Source organism: Manis javanica, chromosome X (assembly GCF_040802235.1).
Source record: "Manis javanica isolate MJ-LG chromosome X, MJ_LKY, whole genome shotgun sequence".
Taxonomy (NCBI): domain Eukaryota; kingdom Metazoa; phylum Chordata; class Mammalia; order Pholidota; family Manidae; genus Manis; species Manis javanica.
Genome location: NC_133174.1, coordinates 124322494 through 124347871, shown reverse-complemented (window position 1 = coordinate 124347871; position 25378 = coordinate 124322494). Strand labels below are relative to the sequence as shown.

The window sequence follows — 25378 nt, the reverse complement described above, 5'->3', positions numbered from 1 at the left end:
CATATTAAAACCTACTTTCACTAGATCTGGAACAACACAGAGGAGAAACTAATTCACCCTGGGGTGTTAAATCATTTTACCATACAAACACTCGTTGAGTTCCTACTATGTGCAAGGCACTGTGCTAAGATGTGTGTGTGGGAGTCACAAAAAAAGAACATGGGGTTAAAGATCCCTACTTAGGAGCATATATAGATAATGGTGAAATGCATTCCTCCGCCGGAAGCCACCTGAAAGGTGTTTGAATTTCAAAGAACTGGATTTAGAATGGCGAAGTTTAAGCAGGGGAGATGGGGATTTGGGTCTAGGGGACCTTTCACAAGCAGCCTCTACTCCATCTTAAGAAGCAGGCCAGCTCAATGACTTTGCTGTGTAAAATGATTTCTAACGAGTTAGGCTGGCTTTAAGCCCCAGGTTATTTTGTTGTCACCGGTTATGCTTTGCTTCCTGGAGGGTCACCCAGGGCTATCTTGCAGGAGCCATTCTTTTAACATCTTGGTATCAGGTGCTTTCTCTGACTTTGTGTGGTTCTGCTGAATCAAGCCTGGCAAGTCCCACGGGCTTTCAGACTTTTTAGGTACAGTATTCAAAGATGAGGCAGGCTGTGAACCCCACAGCAGCCTCCGACTGCCTCTGAATGTGACTATTTGTGGGTTGGCTTGCGAATCCAGCAGGAGCTGCTTTGGGAAAACGGTTCCAGGGAAGCCCCTCGGAGAGCAGGAAGAGGAGGTGGATTTTGTGCGGCCGAGGAAGACCTTGTGTGGCTCTGGTGGCCAGCGACGAGCTGGGACCGGCTGGGAAGAGGCCTGTGGCGAAGCAAAGAGGGGGCACCGAAGCCAGGGAGGGACCCCAGCGCGCCCCAAGGAAGGCTGAAGAGGTCGCAAAAATCCTGAAGGGAAAAGCCCTCCCGGCTGTAGGCCAATGAGCGGCGGGAAGGAGGAGTGAGACAGGGGAACTTCTCCCAGAGCCAGTCAGAGGGGACGGCTGCTGGGAAGCCAATCAGCGCGCCCGAGCCTGCAGCCCCTCTGCAGTAGTTATGCCAGAGCGCCCTGTGTAGAGCGGCGGCGAGCGGGCAGCGGGCTGGGCGGCCGGGAGACGCCGCACGCGCCCCGTGCCCTCCTCTCGGGCCGCCCCCCGCGGGTCCGCGCGCCGCGGAGCTCTCTGCGCCCCGGCAGCCCCACGCCAGGCACCCGCAGGCTTGCCACCGCCTCCTGGCCGCGCGGTCGGCCTCGCCCCGCCCCGCCCGGTCCCTCGTCGCCCCGCCCCGCCCCGGCCAGCTCCGCCCCGCCCCGCGAGTCCGAACCGTTCCCGCCCTCGCCCAGCGCCCAGGTAGCTGCGAGGAAACTTTTGCCGCGGCTGGGTAGCGGCACGTCTCCCGCTCCTTAGGGCCACTGCCAGGCTTGCCGAGTCCTGGGACTGCTCTCGTCCCCGCTGCCATTCTCCCGCGCTCTCCTCGCTCCCCGCGAAGCAGGATGGCGGGGATCGTGCGCACCGCGTGCTTGGCGGTGGCGATGCTGCTCAGCTTGGACTGTCTGGGACACGCTCAGCCCCCGCCGCCGCCGCCGGACGCCACCTGTCATCAGGTCCGCTCCTTCTTCCAGAGACTGCAGCCCGGACTCAAGTGGGTGCCTGAAACCCCTGTACCAGGTGAGGAGGAGTCCTTCGCGCGGTCTCCGCGCCCCGCGTAGATCCAGCGGGTGCATGGTGGCCATAGGCGGAGTGCACTGGCCCCGTGGGGCCGCGGTCGTGCGCCCTGCCGCTGGGCACCTGGGAGTGGTCGCTGTGCCCGGGCCAGGCCAGGTCTACGGAGGGAGGGCAGAAGGGTGTGCGTGGACCGTGTCCGCATCCCCCAGGCTCGTGGCGCTGTCAGGGAAGGTGCGAGTGGGAGGATCGGCGGGGATGGCTTTCTCGCGAGCCCCCATTTTTGGCGGAGGGCGGGAAGGTGGGAGCTGGTTTCTCGGGCCTCGCAAACTGGTTTCCCGCATCCGAGCTGGTGCCTCGGGCATTGGCCACCCTCGCTCGCGCGTAAGTGCTCTCAGCCTTAGCTGGACCTCGGCTCTGGCCATTCTTCCCGCAGCCGGCCCCCGCGCCCTCCTTTCCGCAGCCTGGATTCCTGAGGCTCATGGGCCCAAGTGTAGGCAAAGTTGAGGACAGACCTCCGAATCCTCAGTGGCAGGTAAAGACACTCTGAGGGAAACTTTTCAGTAGTAGCGTCCCCACAATGCGAGGACTGAGTCTGTTCCTTCATAACAGCGTCCCTTACCTAGGTTGGCAAAATCGCTTCGAAAACGGTGCTGCTGGCTCAGGGAGCAAGAGTCCAAAGATGATTTAACTCCTCCCCTTCTCAAATTCATCTGCCTTCTTGACAGGCTGGACCCTGAAGGGGAGATGATTTTAGGTGCAGGAAAGTTTCTGAACGCCTGCCTTTTGTTCTGCACAGTCAGATTCGTGTTGTAAGGACATATTTTAACCTTAGCTGAGGGCTGCGGCTGTCAACAGATGAATATTAATGGCCTTGTGTGATTGACTGCCACGCGGTTGGGCTCCTAAAAGCCTGACTTAGAATCCAATTAGGACAAGTTGCTACACTGACAGGGCAAGAAGAGTTGGTTTCAAACAGGTTGATTGATCAGAGGTGCGCTCCGAAGAAACGCCGGTTGTATTCGCAAACCGTAAGACGTTGTGGTCTCCGGGGTCTCTTAACCACCCAGGCACCCAGCCAGGCGTGCGTCCCGCGCCTCCGAGGGATCGGGGAGCAGCCCTCGCCAAAACTTGGCTCGTGGCTCTCAAGAAGTCAGGCAGGCGGGCCTGATGGTTGGACCAAGTTGTGAATGCGATGCGCGCCCTGTGGGCGCTGCCAGCGAGTGTTCACTAGCGGGAGGTTACCTAGGCAGCCAGCGCGCCCTCAGCCTTTTCTTTAGGTGGATGAAAAGAGCCGAGCGAGCCTGCTGTTTAGTTGCAAAGGTAATTGGTCACCCTTTTTGGCGACTGAAATGCATTTGCGCATATGTTAAATATGCTTTGCAGGATTTCGCTCCAAGGGAGGGTAGAACTACCTCTTCCCCTGTTAAGTGTTAATAACGTACCACGTGGGCGTGTGCAGGAGCTGTAAGGGGCAACCTATGAATCAGTTCCACAGAGCTGAAACAACAGGCGAATCTCTCTCCCCTCCAAGTGCCATGGTAATTGGATTGCTAAGGCCAAAGAACATGCTTTTGTTGATAATGTAAAAATTGGTCCTCCCAGGATGAGGCCCTATAAGATAAATGTGGCCAGGGGTTGGGGTTGAGGGCCACATTTGGCTGATTTGAGGCCAGGGAGTAAAGGTTGTGCTTAAAAGAAGAAAAAGACCAAAGGGAACACACAGATAACTCATTTAGCAATCCCCTCTACATACACTCACTCGGGCCTCCCCTTGCCCCCTCCCCCAGCTCTCTGGCTGCCGGCTTCTTTGCAGCATCTGTATAAAAGTATTGGGAGGGCCCACACACTGTGTGTATGAGATTTGGCCTGGGCTCCCTCCCTCCCAGCTCCCAGCTCCCTGCCTAAGGATGGCTGTACTATGGAGAACAGGGACTTGTAATGGAGATTTTTCATTTTCCTTCAGTATTTCACAAGCTCTATAGGAAAAACCACATTCCAGGGGTCTTCACCATATAAACCCAACTTCCCTACTTTACTTCTATTTAACAAACGTGCAGTGCTTCTACAAGGCTGGCACTGTTCTGACTCTTGCTGGAGCCAAGTCAAACTTCAATTGTGGCAATGCCCATACATCTACTATAAAGCCTGGATTTTCTGGGGGCCACGCAGATCTCCAATACTGTTCTGGTGTGAAACCATGTGTCCTGAATTTCATTTGTGCAAACACAGTCACTGTAATGGAAAACATGGTGAAAATCCTCATGTCCATATGTGGAAAGAGCTCATCAGTATTTCAGAGAAGAGATGATAATGGAAGACCAAATACAATGGCAAGTGCATAATTTCAAAGTGAATAAATGTGTAATTTGCTGCTGTCATTCAGTGGTTGGAAAATGAAAGAGAGCTGCAAATTATTTGATAGTTATGAACCATCATGATGACCGCTTGACTTTTTTTCCCATCTGTATTTTAAGCCATGTTCAGTTTGCCTGCTTCCGTGTATTAACTGCATTAAAGCTTTCTTTGTCCCAGATAAAATGAGATTTGGTCCCAGTAAGGAGAAATCCTCAAAAATGTCCTGCTTAGGGGGAGCATTTGGGATTGACTGCTAACTTTGGCCATTAGCAGAATTGGGTTAGAGTGGATAAGATACATTTCTTATGCTAATATGGATGAGACTAAATGGCATTTGAAATCAGCCAGCCTAAAAAATAAATCACTGGTGCTGAAGGACTACACCAGACTTCCACAAAGCTGATCTAAAGCCTTACAATCTCATGTTCCCATTTCTTTTAGAGCATTCAAAGGCACAGGATAGCAATTCTAAATAGCATGTCCCCCAAATCCATAGATCTTTTCATACCCCACTCTTTTTTTTTTTTCAAGGATTTGTAACTTGGAAAACACCACAGATGGAAACCAGGCACACAGAGTTAGCATTTGGCAGAAAAATCCATATAACTGACTTTCAGTGCAGCTCTTTTGCCCTTATTTAATTTAGAAAAATTCAGAAAAGAGCCAATGAGCTCATAAGTCTAGATGTTTATTTTGTTTTGCTTAACCTACCCACAGGCACAATCAAGAATGGATACAATTTTAGGCAAGGAAAGTGAGCTAGTAATCAGACAATGATGTTTCCAATTGTCTCAAGGGAATGTTACAGAAGTCTGAAAAAAAATTCCTCTAAACAAAAATCAAGTGTAATTCACTTTATGAATGCCATACACCACTTTTGGGGGGTGGTGAAGGAGATGGATGAAAATGAGAAAATCAAACAAACTGTGGCAGTGTTGCAACTCCCCAAAGATTGAAGATTCTTGCCTTACAGGGCCTTGGAAAGTGCAAGAACCAATCCAGAAGGCCAAATGCCTGTTTGGGGAAAATGCAGCCTGAAAGAGCCAAAATTGACTTGGAGTTTCTCAAAATAGATGAAACAACATAAAAATAAAAATCAACGTTCTTGAAACAGAGAGAGTTTGGTATTTGTTGTTGTTTAAGTGTGAGAACTAGCAACCATATCTGGGTTGCCAGATGTGGTTGCCCAATTAGTTTGAAGCAGTTAACGGACCTAATGTGGGGAGAAGAATACGAAGTGAGGTGTGGGAGAGTGTTCTCTCGTCTGAGATTGCACTAGACATTTGGGTGAGCAGGTGATTTGTTAAAACTTTGGAAAAATGGTGCTGTCGTGTGCTAACTTGGAACATTGGAGAATTCTTTCAAATGTGGTCTGAATATATTTATTCCGTTTGTCATGATGATTGGTACCAAGGTGTGCTTAGAGGGAAGCGTTAATCCGGTTGAGGAGGTGGCTGATGAGCGCTGGAGCACCTTGGCCTGAAGTAAGTCAAAGACTGCCTGCTCTTTGGCAGGCTCTGTGCTAGGGACTGGAGGTGCTGAGAGGAGTAAGACACAGCCCCTTTTGTCAAGGCGCTCGCAGTCTAGTGGGGGAGCATACAAGTAAACAGGCTTCTCAGGAAACTTGTAGGATTAAATAGGGTGAAAAGGGCTAGAAAATACCTCCAGGAAATTGGCTGAAATGGTCACAATAGCCAGCCTGGACGAGGGAAAAGAACTGAAGATTTGAAGTGGGAGATAGGGAGAAGTCCCTTAATAGGGCCGCCATCTTAAAAAGGGTTTTCTGAATTCTTGGAGTAAATTCCTTTTGTAAGCATTAGGAAATACATGCATATGATGATTTTGATGGATGCTAGATGACACAGATGGTGTCAGTTTTGCAATCTGTGTGTGTGTGTGTGTGTGCGCGCGCGCGCGCGCGTGTGTGTGTGTGTGTGTGTGTGTGTTATGGGCTGGTAGGTTTGTATCCAATATTTTGATGCAATATTTTTGAGCATTCTGCTGCTTCCATCTTTAGAGTTGCAATGTTTGCTGTTCACTGTAGCCTAGAAAAAGGCTGCTTATTACCAACCTGGGAATGAAGAGGCCTGGATTTGCCGGCTATGAGACAAGACAGAAAATACGTTTTCTCCTTAAATGGCAGCTATCAATGATCACGCCAACTTTACTGTTTGATGCATATACAAAAGCATGGGTCTTAGGAGGTATCTTGTTACTCATTTCTAAGAAAATTGAAGATAATCACTTATAACTTGTGCACACGATACATCATTTGGAAAGAATTTCACTGGGGATCATATTGCTCAACTGAAAAGTTCTGGCATGCTGAATTTGTACATTTTTGTGAATGCTTCCTTTTACTCTGATCTCTAGCTTTTTTCTGCATATGGTTATTTGTATGTTTTAGATTATAAGCTTCTTAAAGGGAAAGCACTGCATTTGATGTAGCGTTGAGCACACTGCTCTTAGCGTTGACTAAATAATTGACAATAATAGCATTTCTAGATCATTATGTATTCCCTATGAACTCTTAAGCTATATGTCACTTTAGTTTCAGAGCCTAAGCCCAAATTGTTATGGGACGGTCCTGGGGTGTGTGGACAAAGTTTTCAGGTTTCATATATTTTGACTGGAGACAGATTCCGCCTTACCTCAGTTAGCTGGTGACTCTTACTATCAGGAAGGGCTTTTTAATGGTGTGCACCCAAGAACAAATTGAAATTAGCAACGTTGTTATGACTGGCTTAGTATCATTAAAGATCAACAATTATTATAGTACATAAATTGTAAGACATCTCTTAAATCAAACTCTCTTTGATTTAATGTCAGCTAGACCTTTCTCACTTATGTTGACATTACCATATTTGGGAGTGGAGCTATAACACATGCATGGACCTGTTGAAGTACCTCACAGGTTTCTGTAACCTGGAATCAGAATTTGTGCCCAGGCTCAATTCAAGAGACCATACCTGGAGCCAACTTCTATTCAGCCCTAGCCAAGCTTGTAAATGGGTTTGATGTTTGGGTGATTTAGGGTCTAATGGAAAGTGTGGGCAGCAAAATCCCCTACTCATCTGCCCATATTTAGCAAATTGTCTGGCTGGAAATAGGATCCCTAGAACTCCATTAAGAAATGAGCATCAGAAAACAGAATCCAAGTCATGGACCCCAGACTGGCTTTCAAGACAGCATAAAGTAATGGGAATTTACCTTCTGAGATATAATGATAGGGAGAATGTGATCCAGAAAGCAAGGTGAAGGTGGGCATGTCAGCAGAGAAAATGTGTGTTTTGAAATTTGTGAGGAGAAAATGCTCACTGCAACATTATAGTCTCACTTGAATACCTTGTTGAATATACAAAGTGAAGTTTAGTTCTGTACTTCAAATTGGGCCAATTAAAGATCAATTATCCAAGTACTAATTATTAGGAATACTTGTTTGCCATTTTTAAATAAAAATGAATCCGGAGTGATTACCAAGAAAGGCATTTTCCCTTCTGCCTCTCTTTGTGTGTAACTGGATAAAGCCTTATTTGAGAGTTTTTATTTTCCCTCATGAGTAAAAAGGAGTCAACGGTAGGACCAAAATGCATTGCTAGTGTTCCGAACAGTTAATTACATCTAGTAGCTGCAATTGTCTTTATATGCTATATTACTAAATCTACTAAGCTCTTTGAAGTATACTTAATAGGCTTATGGTGATAAATAATTGATAGGAAGGGAGATAAAATACAAGGGAAAGTGGCAGCAAGAAGGGACAGGGAAGGTAAAGCCCTTTATAAAAGAAACCTCCACTCATGGTATTCTAACCATCCCCCTGAAAGCTGAAAGAAGTATATTTCGTAGAAGTAATGATTTTGAGAACGTTCTGTGCTTTTCAGAATTTCCACAATGAAGCATGCATTTATTTCTTATAAAACCAGAATAAGGCAAAATTTTAGGGGAGAATTTTAATTGACTTTTTTGAGTCTGCCTTTTGAAAATAAATTTATTACCAGAAAGTTAGAAATCCTGCTTATGGCATCTTTAAGGTACATGTTCATAATTATATCAGCTTTTATTGGACTCTGATCTCCCTGAGGCTGAGGACTGTATCTTATTCATCTTTGTATCCACAGTGTCTAGCACGGTGCATAGAATAAATAATAGGTGCTCCAAAAATACTTGTAGTCTAAGTGAAGGAATGGAGTTAGAAATGTCTTGCAAACATAAAATTTCCATAAAACTGGTATGTAAGTACTCAATTCATTTTTACTAATGTACTGAGGTTTCCAAAAAAGTAACTACTTTTTCCAGGTCAAAAATGTACTTGTCTGTAAGTATGTGATAAAAGGTACTGGTTTAATTCATTTGGCTGCCCTATAATGCCCTGGAAGAAGTAGACTAGCTAAACTTTACAAGAGGTAAGTATTTTGTGCTTGTTTATAAGGCTATTCTAAGTGGCTTAAAGATAAAGGAAATACATTCACATGTGTGTAAATGCATATTCAGCATTTATCTTCAGCTTACAGACCTGTGGTATTTAGATTTGTGAAAATAATGCAACTTGGTGTCAGTTACAGAAACATATACCAAATGTATGTAAGTTTTTTCTTGAGTGCTTGGTATTTCTTACTTATACATTAAGCTTCGTAAGTATACATTTAAAAGGACATAATCCAAACTAGATTTTTTTCAGCCATGAAAATTTCACTGGAGTGGGATAAGGGCCTCATGAGACTTCTTTTAACTTCTGTATGCATTAGGGCAAACTTTTAAAGTCAACTGACAAGACTCACTTAGTTGGCTAGGGGTAGACCCATTGGGAGCTCTTTCAGCTAGGGGCCCATGTTGCAAAGGGTGAAAAAGAAAGGGATGACATTCATTTGAAAATAATATAAGAATTTCTATTTGCATATTTTCCTCCTCAATTATGGTCCTGCTCTTCCAGACTCTGCATATTGATACTTACAGATGTATTGCCATCCCGGGATTCTCCATTGCTCTTAGTCAGATTTTGGGTTGTGTGGTTAAAGCTGAGAGAAACATGGTGAAGAGAGGAGGAGTTAGAGTGCCAGATACAGGCAGGAGATTGAAAGCCCTCTGGCATATATCAGAAGGTTCACTGGCATATAATAGCATGCAAGGATTGGAAAACATTTGAATTTGGGGATTTGTATGTGTGCAGAGAGGATACAGAGATGTGCCCCGATTGCATCTGGTTCCAGAAATACTTTATCTGTACCTCTTCTTACTTAGTATCCATGGGTTCTGAAGTGCATAGCTTATTCATAACCACTGCCAGACCGTATGCTCACTGAATGCAGGAGCCTTGCTTGATTCACCATATCTCCTAGAGTGGTGAGTAGAGTACCTCACACAGAGTTATTAATAAAGGTTGGAATGAATGTAAGAATAAATACCTAAAGACACAGTCTGCAGGACTTGATCACTGTTGAGTGATCCTAGGACAGCATACACCTAGAGAAGGACCGATTCTCTGACTGCATCATTGTCTAAGTTAAACTGCAGTAGGGACTGAGGAAGGGGTGGTAGAGTAGAAACATATTTATTCTCTGTGGTCTTGGGAGCCTTGTTGCACCTTTTTCAAAACTGGAGGTTGAAGAGGAAGTGACAAATAGAGCTTTCTAGCTGTAGTTTTTTCTAAATGTGGTGTTTGGATATGCTTTATATATATACACACACACACACACACACACACACACACACATTCATAGATATATGTATGCATTGTCGGATTATATATGTATAAATATATTTTTTATTATTTTGATAGCAACAATGAATAATTATGTGTTCTTTAAACTGTTTGAAAGTTAAGTGTTACTCTTAGCAGTGGGTGGTCTTTCACAATCATACCTTACATTTGTGTTGTGAAAGCCTTGCTTTCATATATCTTATGTACAAACAATGTAACCACTCAAAGCGTCTGCAGGTTCTGAGTTCTCGGACCTGCCTGGTTCCAGGACACACACACATACAAATGTGCATATGTGCACACATTTGTATGCTGATACAAACACACATATAATGTCCCTACATCTGAATGCCTTCAATAATCTAGAGAATAAGCCAAATTTACACTGGGAAGAGTAGGGGGGTATACCGTGTTTTGGAGCTCTAATAAACCATTTTCAGTTGGATTGGCCCCAAACTTGCAGAGCTAATTGTCACTGATAACACAGGGCTTATTCACCAAGTTCCATCATTTCCCTAAGTACAGAGACGTGACCCTGGTTTAAAGTAGTGATGGTTAACCCAAAGTGTGAATTTAGCTCATTTTGGAGAACTACTTCTAGCACTGGCTGCATTACTTGTTGAACTCCGTAGAGATGAGAATGTGACCCAAGGGGCAGTTTCCAAGTTCGGTTTCATGCAGTGATTGCATTGGGAGCCACATGGAACTGTCTCGGAAAACAGACGGAAATTCTGAGAAAAGGAACCTACTAATAATAAACTTTCTATGCTATCTCTACATTAATATTTAAAGTTTTTCATTCACTCTTTATTTCACCCAACACTTATTGAGCACTGACTCTGTGCAAGGTAATGAGCTAGGAGTTGATGAGATAAAATCACTGCCTAGGGAGGGAGCCAGATAAGGAAAACCGTGACTGTCAAGGCAGTTCAGTGAGAGCTGCTGTAGCTCGATTGGTGGTGGTGGTGGTGAGGGGGGTAGTTGAGCTATAGAGGAGAGTTGCCTAATTGCCTTAGGTGGGCTGTCATGTTAGGTATGTGAAAAGGTACAAAGGGACAAAATGACACATTTGTTGGACTAGAATAGTTTTGATTGGTTAGAGCATAGATGTGGGGAAAGCAGAGGAAAGATGAACCAGAAAAGCAGACAGGAAATGCTTCCTTGGGCTGTATCCAAGGATGATGAGGAGCCATGAGAACATTTTAAGAATAGGAAATATTATTCAGTTTGGAGGATGACTGGAGAGTGAGTGAAGGCAGGGAGTTTTAGTAATGCAGGTAAAAGAGTGTGGTGGTAAATAGGAGAATAAATGATCAAGTTGAGAGAATAGAGGAAGTAGAGTAGACATGATTTGGTGAGCAGATATTAGGACAGAAGGGATAGTCTAGAACTCTAGTTTGTCTGGGTGGTAGGGCTATGGCACATAATAGGTGCTCAGTAAGTATTTGTTGAATAAATCAGTGAAATACAGAAGGAACATGTTTTTAAGGGGTAAAATAGTTTGACTTTGAACAGGTTGAGTTTGTGGGGTCCTTTGATCACTAAAGCAGCAATGTCCACTGGGTAGTTGAGGTTGTGTTTTGGGTCATAGAGGAGAGAAAGCAGGGCATGGGATACATACTTGGTCTTTATTGGCATACAGATTTTAATTGAAACTCTAGGAATAGATGAGATCACTGGGAAATAGTGTATATACTATTCTGGAGCTCAGGAGAAGCATAGTTGGGAGTCATCAGCCCATAGGTTCAAGTTGGAAGTCATGGGTGTGGATGATATTTTCCAGGCTTTTGCACTTTTGCATGTGACATGTCTTAAAAAATATTTTGCCAACATCTGGTGATTAAAAAGACTTCAAGAACTCTGTTGATTAAGAGAAAGAGTATGTTGTCATGATCCAAGACTTTGCAAATAAGATAAGGTACTCCCAAACACACACACACACACACACACACACACACACACACACACACACACACACATCCATCCAGGCTTCTATATAGAGAAGAACATTAGAATCAAGGATCAGATTTCTATTATTTTTTATAGCAATTGATAATTGTGTGTGTTATTTAAACTGATGGTTGCGCATTGTTACTCTTGCCAGTGGGTGGTCTCCCACAATCATACCTTACATTTGTGTTATGAAAGCCTGGCTTTCACATATCTTATGTGCAAACAATGCCACTACTCATGAAATGTCTGTTGGATCTGAGTTCCATGGACTAGCCTGATGGTACCACGGAGGCCTCTCTGGCTCCCATCAGAGGGAGCACTCTGCCACTCTGAGGAATGGAAGCTGTAACTGTGTAGCTTTTGGAGTCTACTCCACTTCATTCTTGGCCCTGCTGGCTTGTCTCTGAAACATATGGTTCTCAGCAAATACTAGGAATATTTGTGTAATTGGGCTAATCATGTCTATGGAGATGTAATTTTTGGGGGTTGTAGGGGGTGGGGCAGACTTGTATAATTTTCTGTTTCTTTGGCATAAACAGTTTCTTTAATTTCCATGTTGTTGAAGAGGTTGTCTTCATCAAAGTTTCTACTTCATTCAATGTATGCTTGAAACTAGTTGTTCTCCAGTAGATTTTTTGAGGCTACTTTCAGGTTGATGGAATAGTTTGGAAGGGCCACAAGGGACAGTCATGGAAATTACCATTTACTGAGTACTGACTACATGCCAGTTGCTTGATAGTTCATCTTTCATTTAATCGACACAGCAAACCTGAAAGCTAGGTGGTGTTATCTCCGTTTTAGTGATGAAAAGACTGAGGTCCTGCAAGGTTTACTTTCCCAAAGCAGTGGAGCCAGGACTGGCATCTAGATTTGTCTCACTGTATAGCCCCTGCTCTTTCTAGTATACCCATTGGATTGTGAGGGGGAAGGAATAGGTCTGGATATAAAGTATTTCACTTAGATTCGCATACTCCTTCGATTTTTGTGACTTTTTGTACTCTGCATTCCCTCCTGCAGTAAAGCTGATTCCGTATTTGCTGGTTTGCCCTCTTCTACCTGTTATTAGATGCAAAGGTTCCAGTCGCATTTGCCCTTTGCCCTTTCCTTTTCTCTCTGTTCATTCCCACATCCATTCCCATGACTTCATTATCTTCATTGTTTAAATGATTCCATATCTCTTTCCAACCTGATCAATTCCTTGCAGCCTAGCTCAGTGTTTCCCAGTTGCCTGCTCCATAGCCCCATCCAGAAGTCCCGCAGTGCTTTGCTTTCAACAGATCCAAACATTAGTCCATCATTTTCTTTTTCTATCTGTACAAACCTGTCTGTCTCCAACAGTCAACATTTCTGGGGATAGCATCTCTGTGTGGTACTCAGACTTGAAACCTTGAAGTCATCCTTGACTTCTCTTTTTGCACATCCCACACCCAAATTAAATAGCTACGTCCTGCAAGTCTGCCTCCACGGTGTCTGTCACTCTGACCTCATTGGCACGTGTGCCCTCTATTTCATCCTAACAGGCTGCAAACTCATTGCTGGAAGGACCCTGGAGTTGTCTGCCTCCAAGCCTTTGCTTCTAGACCACCTGACCATCTCCTCTCATCAGTGCCTGTTGGAGTCTTACCCATCTTTCAAGGTGTCAGTGCAATGCCACCTTCTTCATGAATCACTTCATGATTCCCCATGACTACATGGGATTGTTTCTGCCTGTGAACCCTGCTGTCATTTCTCCTGTTGCCTTGGTTCTCACTTGCTCTTACGACTATGTACTTGACTTTTTTCTTCTTAGTAGAGTCTTGGTCTCTTAAGTGTGGCCCATGGACCAGTAGCATGGGCATCACCTGGTTAGCTTGTAAGAAGGGCAGAATCTCTGGCCCCACCCCAGACCTACTGAACCAGAATTTGCATTTTTTAACAAGATCCCCAGGTGATTTGTATGCATGTTAAAGTTTGAAAAGGGCTGCTTCCAAGTGTAAGCTTCTTGAGGGTAAGAACCTTAGAGCATTTTAGAGAGGGTCTTGCACATCACATAATGGATCAGTGGTTTTTGATTTTTCACATTTGTGCTGTGCTTGTACTGTTCATTCAACTGATGTGGTCTCAGAGACCTATACACAAGAAATGTATGTGTGAGGGAGGGCAGAAAGAAGGGAGGGAGGGAGGAAGAGAGAGAGAGAGAGAGAGAGAGAGAGAGAGAGAGAGAGAGAGAATAATGACAATAAGAATGTAAGAATGAAGGGGCTAGACAGAGCCTCCAGGCTCTCTACTCCATGTCTGATGACTATGTGCCTAGTTCTGAACATACAGAGTCTTTGCTCCCCCAGATGGGAAGAACTTCTTGTCTAGGCCTTGGCTTAATTTAGTGTGGCCAGAGGCAAATATCTTCCGAGACCACTTTGTTCTTACCTTAGGGATCTTAGTGGTTTCCCACTTTCTCTTCTGCTGGCATTCTGGGGGTGTATCTTCTCCTGCCGTCCCTAGAAGTCAGACTGGAACTTCTAAAAAGTTTCAAAGCACCATGGAAGAACTGTGCTCAGTGTTCAAATAGTACCCCCCCCCCTTTTTTTTCAGGAACAGATTTTTTGCTCTGTTTTCATACTTTAAAGTTCATTTCTGAAATAAAGGTTTATTCCCCACCCCTGCCCCATGGAATTCTGAAGGTTTTATACCAGTGTTAATTTCTAAAACCTAAGTCATTTTTTGCCTTTGAAATTTCAGTGCTGTGGGTCAATTTAATAACGTTGCCTGCAGGTTCTTTTGGCCTTCAGAAGCTGTCAGATTGTCTTTTCTTTGTTCTTTCAGAGAGCAAGGTTGCCTCATTCACAAAGCCTGAAGGTGACGGTGGAACCGGCATTTTTTCCACTCATTCACAGTCTTCCCTCACCCCTCTGCAGTATCTAGTTTATTTTCAAGTTAGGTCCTCGTAGCAGTGAGATGCTTTATCAACTAACAGTTCTCAGTAAAGTCCCCAAAAGCTCAACAACATTTCACTGAGGGACAAGCAGTTACCCAAGTTACTCTGACCCCCATAGCTAGGGGAGCAGCAGAGGTTCTAACCACGCTCACTACCCTGCCGGTGCTCAGTGTCCCTCCAAAGCTACTGCGGGCCCTCCCTCCATCACCCCGACTGCTCCCCACACCTTCCCTTTTTGCCTTCCTCCTCCCCACCCTCACACTCTCTCTCAACTGGTTATAATTTAGAACAGAAGGTGTTTTATGGTTTGTTATATTTATTGAACGGTTTTGTGTTTCTTGTTCTTAAAAAAAATAGATGAGCGGAATGTTTTATGTTATCCTCTGTATTTTACTTTTACGTTGTGTTTCCTTTTCCTATAGCTCCTGATTTCCTTCTCTCCTCCCTCTTCCCCCATCTTCCTCTGCCTCCTCCACATCCGCTTGCACTCAGTGATTCCGGAGAGAAAACAGGGTTTCCATTTCTGCCCACATATTTGGTTTAGGTACCTGGTTACTTCTCTTGGGATACTGCGAAATTCGATTCCTTAGTCAGTTTGAAAATGAGAAGCTCTAATATATGCACCCATGAATTTACATTCCACTTTCTAAGAACTCTGAGTGTTTAAAAGGCTTTTTGTACAGATAGGAAAGCGCTAAATATATCTGACTGGAGTACCTCAGATCATTGCTCTGTAGTTTACATCTCTCTCACTTTGTCATAATTCTCAATGAATGCAAACTGCATCTCTGTTCTTAGAAATCTCTTTTCTTACACTGAATGCCTTTCCTTTTCCTAAAGATGAGGGAGCCCCTTTGAAACACTGTTAGTGAGGGTTAGAACTGACACCTACCTTGTAGGCTAACCAAATTGTAGCTTGCTTTTCCTTGATGAAGTTATCACATTCTAGAACTTGTAGGATGATTTTATTGTCCTAGTTTCAAATTTGACTTTATGTTGGAGAGTGTATTCCAATTGGACTATTCCTCAGTGCTTTTTCTTTCTCTTTACCCTTATGGGGATCTTGTTTGTCCTGTCCCTATTATCTCTTCCAAGCTCGGCCAAGGTTGTTGTTAGGTTATGCACTTATGTATAAATATTTAACAAGATAAGGTAGACAAAATGTGCTTGAAGATACTTCAGCCTTCCCCCCGTTCCTCACCCCGCTCCCACTGCAGCTCAATTTTTGTGTGGGGTCACAGATGGTTGCTTTATCTCAGATGTTTAGATTTGGAGGACATTCCTTTGCACTTTGCTTGATGGACACAATGAAATGGCAGCTTTTGAGTCAATCTTGACTACCAAAATGGTAGCACCAAGTCACAGATAACATTAGGCTCCTCTTCCTATTTTTTTCCAACTAGTCATCCAAACTCCCCTAAGCCAGAGAGTTTTAGGTATGAGAGTGTGTGTTTTTTAAGAAAATATTTTGGATAAAGACTAATGTTCTCGAGTCAGGAATAACAATTAGTACCGTTCATTAATCAGGGGCATGTTTTGACTTTGAGTCCTGGCTAGGAAATATAAACTGTGAAAGTCACACATATATATGAACCTCGGGCAAATTTATGACTTGTCAGCCTTTTGAGGTTAAATTCTTAACCCCAAATCGGGGCTGGATTTATATGTGAAGTCCAGCACATTCCTCTGCGCCACTGAACACCCCCCTCCCCAGCCCTTTGCTTAACAGCGGCTAATGGCCTAATGAGCAAGAAGGATTTCTGCCTCTTATCAGCTGCCTAAACAGCAACAGAAAGGCTGATATACAGAGTATAGGTCAAAACCTGAGTACTTGAACCAAAAAACTATAGGGTCAGTTTAAAACTCTGGATATGCGCTCTCTCTCTAGTTCTATCAATACCTGCCAGTAAATGAGCTGGATACTTGAGTTCAAACCAATAGTAATAGTTGTTAAAAGTATGAATAGTCTAATTAATTTTGCTAATAGTTCTTTCCTTCTTTGTTTAGTTCCTCTATAAATAGCCTTCCTATAGTCTTTAATGAGCTTTTAGTTTGCGCCTGGAGGTTGTTACGGTCATGTGGGAGGGTTTGATTGTCAGATGGTGATGATGATAGAGGCAAGGATATTTATATTTTGGCCCAGAGCTTGGAAGGGGCTGCCAAATAAAGGTAAATAGATATCTACTACGACTTGTATTTCTTTTTAAGTAAGTTTTTGAATAAACATGCACTCAACTTGCCAGGGAATTAGAGAAATCTTTGTGCCTCCTCGCACTGTGCTCAGGCGTTTTAAAGGAGAAAGAGCCATTGCCTGTTTCTTAGATCCACTTGCAATCCAGGCTGACTCACTTACATAAATATTTTAGGGTGTTGAGTGCCTATTATAGTGAAAGCCCCTTGACTTTCATTTTTTGCATTTGCATATTTTTCAGAGACAATAATGAAAACATGTTTTTTCAGATTCTCTTCTGTTAATTGAAAATCCAATTTACATAAACAGGCATTGTTATGGCTTAGGGAAGAATGTGGGGGTCCCATTCTTTAGCTCCTTGTATATCTTTGCTAAGGCTTGTCTAAATACAAGTTTTGATGCTTTCGTCTAAGCAGCTTTTCTCATTTAGGTAAGCAGGGTGGTTTGAAATTTCAGTTTTTTCTAGATAATTGAGTCTCTTCTTAATTATTTCAGGCATGCAGGTTGCTCTCTTGATAGGAAAGACCCTAAAAATCTTGTAATCTCCTCAGGCACCCATTTGGTAATAAAATCCTGTGCATTTGCAGGGGTTAATAGTCATGACAATTGGGCGTCCCCTCCCCACGCCCACCCTGGAAGAAATGCCACTGTCTTTTAGGGCCTTGGACGCCTCACATTTGCAAAAGCATACTTTAAAAATATATAAGAATGTTGCTGGAATTACTAGATCTAGAGGAAATTTAAATGTATTCAGATTCATGCTCATTACACAACTTTCATTTAAAGGTTTTAATAGCCTTGTCATATTTCTCAGAAAATCATCTGCCTGACTTTGCCAGGCTTGGTTTTCTGCCCTGAATGAAAAACTGAAGATCAGCCAAAGTGGAGCTTAACTATCCCCTATTCTATCCTTTTTCTCCAAAAAGAAAGAAAAGCAAAGGGAAAAGGACGAGGAAAAAATTCTCAGAGGTCATCTGGTGTAGAGTGAGGTGGGAGACACCTAAAAACAACAACAACAAAACAACCCTGGCCGGCTTCACATCTGCTAGTCATTCCCACTGGTGTGACTTCAATTCAGCAAGTTTTTATTGAGCACCTGTGGTGGGGGTGGTGCTAATAATCGTTAACATTTATTGAGCCAGGCCCTGTGCTAAGCTCTTTATGGGCCACATCCCATTTAATCCTTGCCATAGAACTACCGAGTATTATTATTTGCCCCATTTTACAGATGAGAAAACTGAGGCTTAGAGAGGTTTAGTGACTTGTCCAAGGTCAAATAGCTATGAAATAAATTAAACACCCCTAGTCTGGTTCCAGAGCCATGTTCCTAATCACTAGTCTTATGAAGGGCTCAACATTTCTGCGAATTACCCCCAAACCCAGTTTTGAGAACCCAGGACATAATGCAGATTGAAAGTCAACTACTCCCCTCTCTTGGCTCTTCGTGGGGGAGGCAGACATGTAGGCAGATGAGGACCGTGCATGGAGGGCTCGCTGGACCTGGGAAGAGGAAGAAGGAGGGCATGGGCAGAGCAGAGGCTTGAATCTGTGGGAATGCTGCGTCCCACATGGGGGTTCAGCAGCCTGGGGGCACAGGCCTTTGATTTTCCTGCACAGTGAAGGTCATCCTTCTGTGAGTTGAACTGCCTTAGTGACTGCATCAACTGGTTTTCCTTCACTGGCTCAGCAGACTGTAGCACGAGCTACCTTGAACCCAGCACTCCTTAGACATGCATGGTCAGCACAGTTTGGGAGAATTGGCTCTGTAGTTCCTGTGTCACCATTTCTCTTTCATTGCGGTTCTCCTTTTAAAAGAAAGTTAAAGGTAAATGAGGCAGATCAGAACCAAATTGCTGTGGTCTGGAGAGCTGGTGGGCTTCCTGGAAACAGGTCATATTAAGACTAGCAGCCCACTGGGAGACCCTTGATCCAAGCTCGTTGCCTTCAGCTTGATGTGGAGCCCTCCTGGCACTGCCTTTTGGAGCCCACACTGGGCTCGGGAGAGCTCTGTATCTGAATCACCCATGGCTTGACACAAGAATGAAGTTACTATTAGCAGTTTTTGAGTTTCTCAGTGAAAGCATGCGAAGGGAAGGGAAATCCCCAAGTCACCTGTTTGGGTAATTTATTTTTGTTTTTCATAGCTCCTGAAAAAAGCAAGGAGGAAAAAAGTCACTACTGAGCACCATTGGAAAGTCTTTTATATGTTGCATTAATAACATAGATTTTCCTCAATTTTAGGAAACATTTGGTCCACCAAACGAACTCACCAACATGAGCAAAGGGAACTCACCAACGTGTGTGTGTGCATTTGAAACAAAATCTTTAGCTTCCAACCTCAGCTTACGAAAAACTCCCTATGTATCCAAGTTTCTTATAGTTGCACTGCAATGGTTGGCTTGCCAGCTCCCCTCCCATGCACTTCCTCTTTCAGTAAATGTCTTCCCCAGAAAGGGGTTGCCACCAAGTCTAGACTTCAGTAACATGCAGGAGCAGGGCCAATTAGTAAGGATTTTGATTCATATTACATGAAGGTGGGAGGACGAGGAGGAAAATCCACCCTTCTCAGTCCTTCAGATCCTCAAGTCCTAAAACAACAGTTTGTTGAAGACATATAAAATTACTGGAGCATTTACACAGCTATTCCCCAAGATGGCATAAATGCCACAGCACTAGAGCATGTCAGTGTAGACACTCAGATCAGCTGAAGGATAGGAAGAGGGAAAAGATCAATACTTTGCTTCTCACTCAGGGATCAAGAGTGAGTGTTTGATTTTCTTTCGGTTGCATTTTGCTCAGTTGCAGTGTGTATGTAGGACTAACAAGGCAACGGACTCCCTTTCCCACAGGTTCCTATCATAGGGAAAGGGGAAAGATAAAATAGAGGTACAGATTATTTACAGTGGTTGAGAATGTAATTACAAGGCGCAGTGGCTTGAAACTGAAATTTAGGTTAGCCATGAGAGCTGGGAGAAGCATCTTAACAGTAAGGGCAATTGGGCATCGGGAAGATTTGCCTGGGAGCTGGTTAAACACCAACTCCAGAAGTGCTAAAGACTAGGACAGATGTAATGTGAAGAGAGACTTCTACCAAATGCAGAGCTGGGCTGGAGGCCCAGACAGGCATTGTCCATTGTTGCCCCGCTTTCTTTGTGATTATTTAATTGCTAAATAGCTTAAAGCAATGTTTTTCATGTGTCTGAAATATGCCTAATTTGTTGAGCATAAGAAAACAAATGCATTTGAGCAGTGAGAATGAGGCCTTTGGATTGGTCTGAGCACCCTCCTAACAGGCTTTCTGGAAGCTGGGTTAAGGAATGAGGCAATATTATTTTTCTCTCTTGTAAGACTTCTTCTAATATAGGGCTTTTGCTGTTAGAAATAACAGTTGGGCTTGGTCAATATGACTTTCGCAGGGCTGACCCTAGATGAAAGTTGGCTTTGGTTCCTTTTACTTTTTAAAAATCTTTCTTTTTTGACATCGCCCCTAGCCCTTGTCCAGGTGTTCTGAGTGGCCGCCCCAGCCCCTTCCTTCTTTCCTATGCTGGAAGAAGATCCCAAATAAGCTCTTTAGCTTGGAGGTACGAGGGAAGTGCTCAAGGAATATTGCACTTCAAGACAACACCTGATGAAGCTGCTTAACCGAAGTAGTAACACCTGTGATGAAGCATTTAGCCACTACTGGGCAGTACTTGTAGGGGTATTCATTTCCTAGGGCCGCCACAACAAATGACTTCAAATTTGGTGGCTTTGAGCTATTGAAATTTATTCTCTCACCATTCTGGAGACCAGAAGTCCAAAAGCAAGGTGTTAGCAGGGCCTCATTCCTCCCAAGGGCCCTAGGAGAGAATCCTTCCTTGCCTCTTCGAGCTTCTCGTGGCTCCAGGCATGCCTGGGTTTGTGGTTGTATCAGTCCAGGCCCTGCCCCTGCCTTCACATGGCCTTTTCCTCTTTCTGTCTCTCTCCTCTATGTGTCTCTTATAAGGATGCTTGTCATTGGGTTGAGGGCCCACCTGGATAATCCAGGATGACTTCATCTTGAGGTCCTTAATTTAATTACATCTGCAAGACCCTTTTTCCAAATACGGTCACATTCATAGGTTCTGGGGGTTAGGAAATGGACATAATTATTTTGGAGGGGGGGCATTCAACCCACCACAGAAGAGAGCTTTCTGGGCCTCTTTAATCATACCAATTTCCCAGAGCTCTACAGGGAACTTGCTTTAGGGAAGCTTAAAGTTGGTTGTAAAATTTCAGTGTGTTTCCTAAGAGGGATGTGGGTGGCAACTGCTGTTAATCCATTTTCCAAATGGCTAAATTGAGGACCAGGGGAGCAAAATGACTTACCCAAGTCACTGGATCAGAAGAAGAGCTCTGAAACAGAATTGGCTATCATATTTTTCAGCATAGACTTTTGTTGGATTTTTTTTTCTCTTAACAAGTATAAATTTTCTGAACAGTTTAGCCATAGGAAGGCAATTATTGCTTATTACCCACCTGAAAAACCTTTTCACAGGATCTGTAGGATCAAGGAGATGATGTACTTTCAATCCACCATGGCTTTCAACCTACTATTTTTGGTTTGCCAGAACATCAGCTACAGGGAGTTTGGGAAGCCAGAAACATCTGTGAAGCAAAAGCTGCCATTTTAAGATGCATGTATACTGAGTTTTAGGTATAACTGGCATGCAGAGTGGTAAGTATATAGTTTTCACAGAGAGACACTCTCTGAAGAAATGCTGTCGCATTTGCTTATGACAAAAGGGCTGGTACTAACATTTATGACAGTGACAAACTTGGTGTGTAAATAGATTAGTGAGTTAGAGTCTGACCTTCATGGAAATGCCTGGAGGTCACCAGCTCCACACTCTTACCTAGTGTAGGAGTCCCTTCTGTGGTATTTCTGATATTGCTCCCCAAATTATGCTTGAATGCTTCTAGACATAGTTTGCTTACTGTGTGCAAAGGAAGCAGGCTCCCAGTGTTGAGTATTTGCTCTTTTCTTCCACAAGCAGTTATTGAGTGTGTACTGTATACCAGGCACTATGCCTGCCATCTTAGGGAATAAATAATGGCCAAGTTTGGATAAGTGAAGGTTCTTATGGTCAGGATTCTCACCTGGCCCTGGTTGGCTAGTTCACTACACACGTATGGGCAATACATTGCTATTGACTCTGTATAAAGAGCTCTGCCCAATGCTCTGCATGACAAGTGGCAGGGCTGCACAGCTGCAGGAGAGCAGAGACTGGCATGATGACAATGCCCAGGACAGAGACTGAGACGGTTGGGCGGGGGCTGCGGGGGAGAGGGGTAGAGAGGCCCAGAGGTGGAGACCTGCTTGCTGCGGGCAGACTTGCTCTGAGTGGACGGGATTCTAGTGATTGACCTGTCACCATGGGAATAAAGTTGGGTATAACCCTTTCACCCCAAGAACGTTCTACTGTCATTTTCTTTGGTCACACTGAACCCATAGGGAACTTGTCTGGGGCTGAAACCCATTGGCAAGACAGCAAGATATAGTTCCTGCCTAAAGAAACTTAAGTTTAATAGTAGGGATAAGAAAAGTATGCCAAGAAGTATAAAACCTAGATTGCAAAATGCAGTTTTAGAGGTACCAAGTGTGCTGAAAATTCTGAGAGTTGATAGCTCATGGGGTTTATCTAGCGGGGTGCGGGGAGAGCTGGGGGAGGGGAGACAAACATTATGAAAGAGACTTGAGAGAGACCTTATGAATGAGAAAGTTTTATAGCCGAAGCTAGGGGAAGGGCACTCCAGGGACAGGAATAGCCTGAGCAAGACAGGAAATGGAGCTATGTGTCTGGGGGACGTTTTACTGAATCCTCACAACCACCTCGAGAGGTAGGTAGTGTTGTCCCCATTTTATAGATAAGGAAGCTGAGCCTCAGATTGAGTAACTTGCCTAAGATCACATGGCTGCTAAGCAGCCAAGTTGGGGTTTGCACCCCGGTCTGTCTCATTTCAGAGTCCTTCCCTTTGCCACTGCATGCCATCACATCCGGAGGCTCTCTGCCATTAGGTGGCCTCTGGAGACAAAGGGGCATATAAAATTGTGTGGTTATCACATGGGATGAAGCTCTGTAAAGCCTGGGTTGTTGGTTTTGCCTTGGCCCTATATCCACGTTCGCATATAGCTAAGTGCTGTTGCCAAAGCCTTCCTAGAAGGGCAGAAGCGAGTCCTTTGCTTCTCTTATGTCCTGCGATGCCCAGTTTAGAATGGGCTTAGTGGCTGTCGATGGCCTACAGTTGGGGAACTTCAACTCTCAGACCTGAAATTACCTTGGGGGTCATGTGGTCAGGCCCAGTGTGAGCAAGTATTTGTCTGAGTCCCACAGCTCATTTGGTAGCAGAGCAGATAACAACACTTTAGTCTTGGTGGGAAAGGCCCTTTTCCCCTTGATGTGATTTCATGTACAGGGGAAAGGGCCTAGCACTTAGATTAGGTCTAGTGTGTTGAAATTCTCAGCTATGCTTCAGGTCTGCATATTTGAAGATTGTATCTGAAAAATAAAAATTTTTATACATCTCCTGAAAGACGGGATCTCAGCTGGTTATCCGAGTAGAATAACAATTAGTGAAAGAGTGACTGGGGGAGACAGGGAAATTGCCTGAGTTTAGTCCCTCTGGCAGAATTTTAAACAAAAAGATTCTTTATCCCAACTGGCATTATTCCCCAATTTTATTTTTATTAGGGGTTTTCCCGTTATCTAAATAATGTGTGTGTGTGTGTGTGTGTGTGTGTGTGTGTGTGTGTGTGTGTGTATGTGTGTGAGGAAGAGAGAAACAGAAGGAGAGAGAGGGAGAGAGGGATATCTTCCTTTTGGGCTCTGAGGACTTCGTGTCCCCTGGAATACCGCCCTTCTAAAAGTTACTCTAGCAGCATCATTTAATCTGGCCTAGTTCCTTTAAAACTGAACTCTCTTGAAGTTCTGGCACTGGTTCCAAGTGAAAGGGGAGGGCATCGAGCCCAAACCTCCGTGGGCCCCTTGAGATACAAAGATGAATCCAGTCAAGGGTCTTTCCCTCAAGGAACTTAAGTCTAGTGGAGATAAGGCATGCAAAAATAACTGCGATGCAAGTTAGGGAGTGCGTGAAGTGTGTTGACAAAGGATACACAGTGCTGTGGGAATTCCAAGGACAGAAGGCTTGTGGAGTACATCTCCTTTTCGCTCTCATGAACAGTCTCCCCTGTGAGAATCCAGTTCAAAGCTAACTAGGAGTCAATTATACCTTAAAGCTGGGAAAAAATTAAGGCAACAAACAAACAGTAACCAAAGATCACTATGGCTCCTCTTGTAGCATGGCTCATGAAGCTCCTCCTCAGTTGGCCCCTGCCGCTTGCCACCAGCTCACTTTTCCCTCTAGCCTTTCCCGTTTCCTTGGCAGCACCTGAATATGCCACCGACTTTCACAACCCTGTGCCCTTGCCCCATTTTCCTGGAGGTTTTTAAAGGGGAATGATGTGAGCAGGTAGGTACTTTAGCACTATCTCTTTGGGGCTTGGGTGGAGGAGCGTGTAAAGGCAGGAAGGCCAGTTTGGAGGCTGTTATGCTTGGCCAAGTAAAAAGAGGTGAGGTGAAGATGGAAAGCAGGAGAATGATGAGGGATGTGTAAAAAGCAGAACCAGTGGGATTTAGTGACATTTGGCTACAGGGGATGAGGGAGAGAGAGGTGTCCAGAATGACCTAGAAGTTTCTAGTTAGTGTGGGAGTCCATTTCCTGGACCAATTTGTGAACTCTGGGACAGGGACTGTGTCCTGTTCATTATTGTATTCCTTGAGTTGGGCATAATCCTTGGCACAAAGTAGGCATTCAGTAAATGTTGGATGAATGAATTGTTCACCACTTTGGCAGGCTGAATGTAATCTGTGAATTTGTGTTCCCAGAGCACATGTTGACTGTTGGTTGGGAATGTGGTCCAGAAGGAACTTCTTTGTTGGAGAGTGTAGCGATCTAGGGATTCAACCTTTACTGGGGGCATGAAATGATACGCAGTTAATTGACAGTTGGCAGTAGAGATAAAGGTAATTCATTCTTTAATTCTCAGGCTTAGAGAATGGCTTATCTCCAGGGTTACTTTAAACTCCCAGTACTCCAGTGAGGTAGCGACATTTTGGCTTGCTTTTTACAGAGGCAGAGTCTATGGTGGCCCCAGGCATGATCCTTGATTTAAAGTCTGAGCTCGTGATACCCAGGTGCGCCCTCTGCAAGGTCATGTTCTTTCAGGCTAAATAACTGAAGGGTAACCTTCAGCTGGGATCCCTGAGATGATTTCTTCCACCAGCAATCATCACTTTCCCTACCGGTTTCAAATGCAGCCATTTCTTTCATCTGTATTCCTATCTTGATTAGTGAGAAATTAATGAGCGTGTAAGATTTGATTTAGATAATGATTAATTAGGGGAAAAGGCACTGTTCTAACAGCAAGTCACTATTATATGCTAAGGAAATTAGTTAATATTTTTGGATGGCAAATTGACTTGTCCTCCATTAAAAAAAATACCTTTTGAAAATGCCTGATTTTTTTTTTGGTTCATTAGTAAAGCAACCTGCACTTAATCCTTTGGATAATTTTAATAGGCATCTATTATTTTCCCTACAAGTC

General features: G+C 44.1%; 1 protein-coding gene across 1 annotated transcript in view; it reads left to right on the top strand.

Annotated features, from left to right (window-relative positions):
* The first annotated feature begins 1071 nt into the window (after positions 1 to 1071).
* GPC3 (glypican 3) overlaps positions 1072 to 25378 on the top strand; it is a 410784-nt gene continuing 386477 nt past the window's right edge. The window contains exon 1 of the mRNA XM_037016978.2: positions 1072 to 1647. Coding sequence (XP_036872873.1) covers positions 1473 to 1647 — 175 coding nt within the window. The 5' untranslated portion in view covers positions 1072 to 1472. The remainder of the gene's footprint in view (positions 1648 to 25378) is intronic.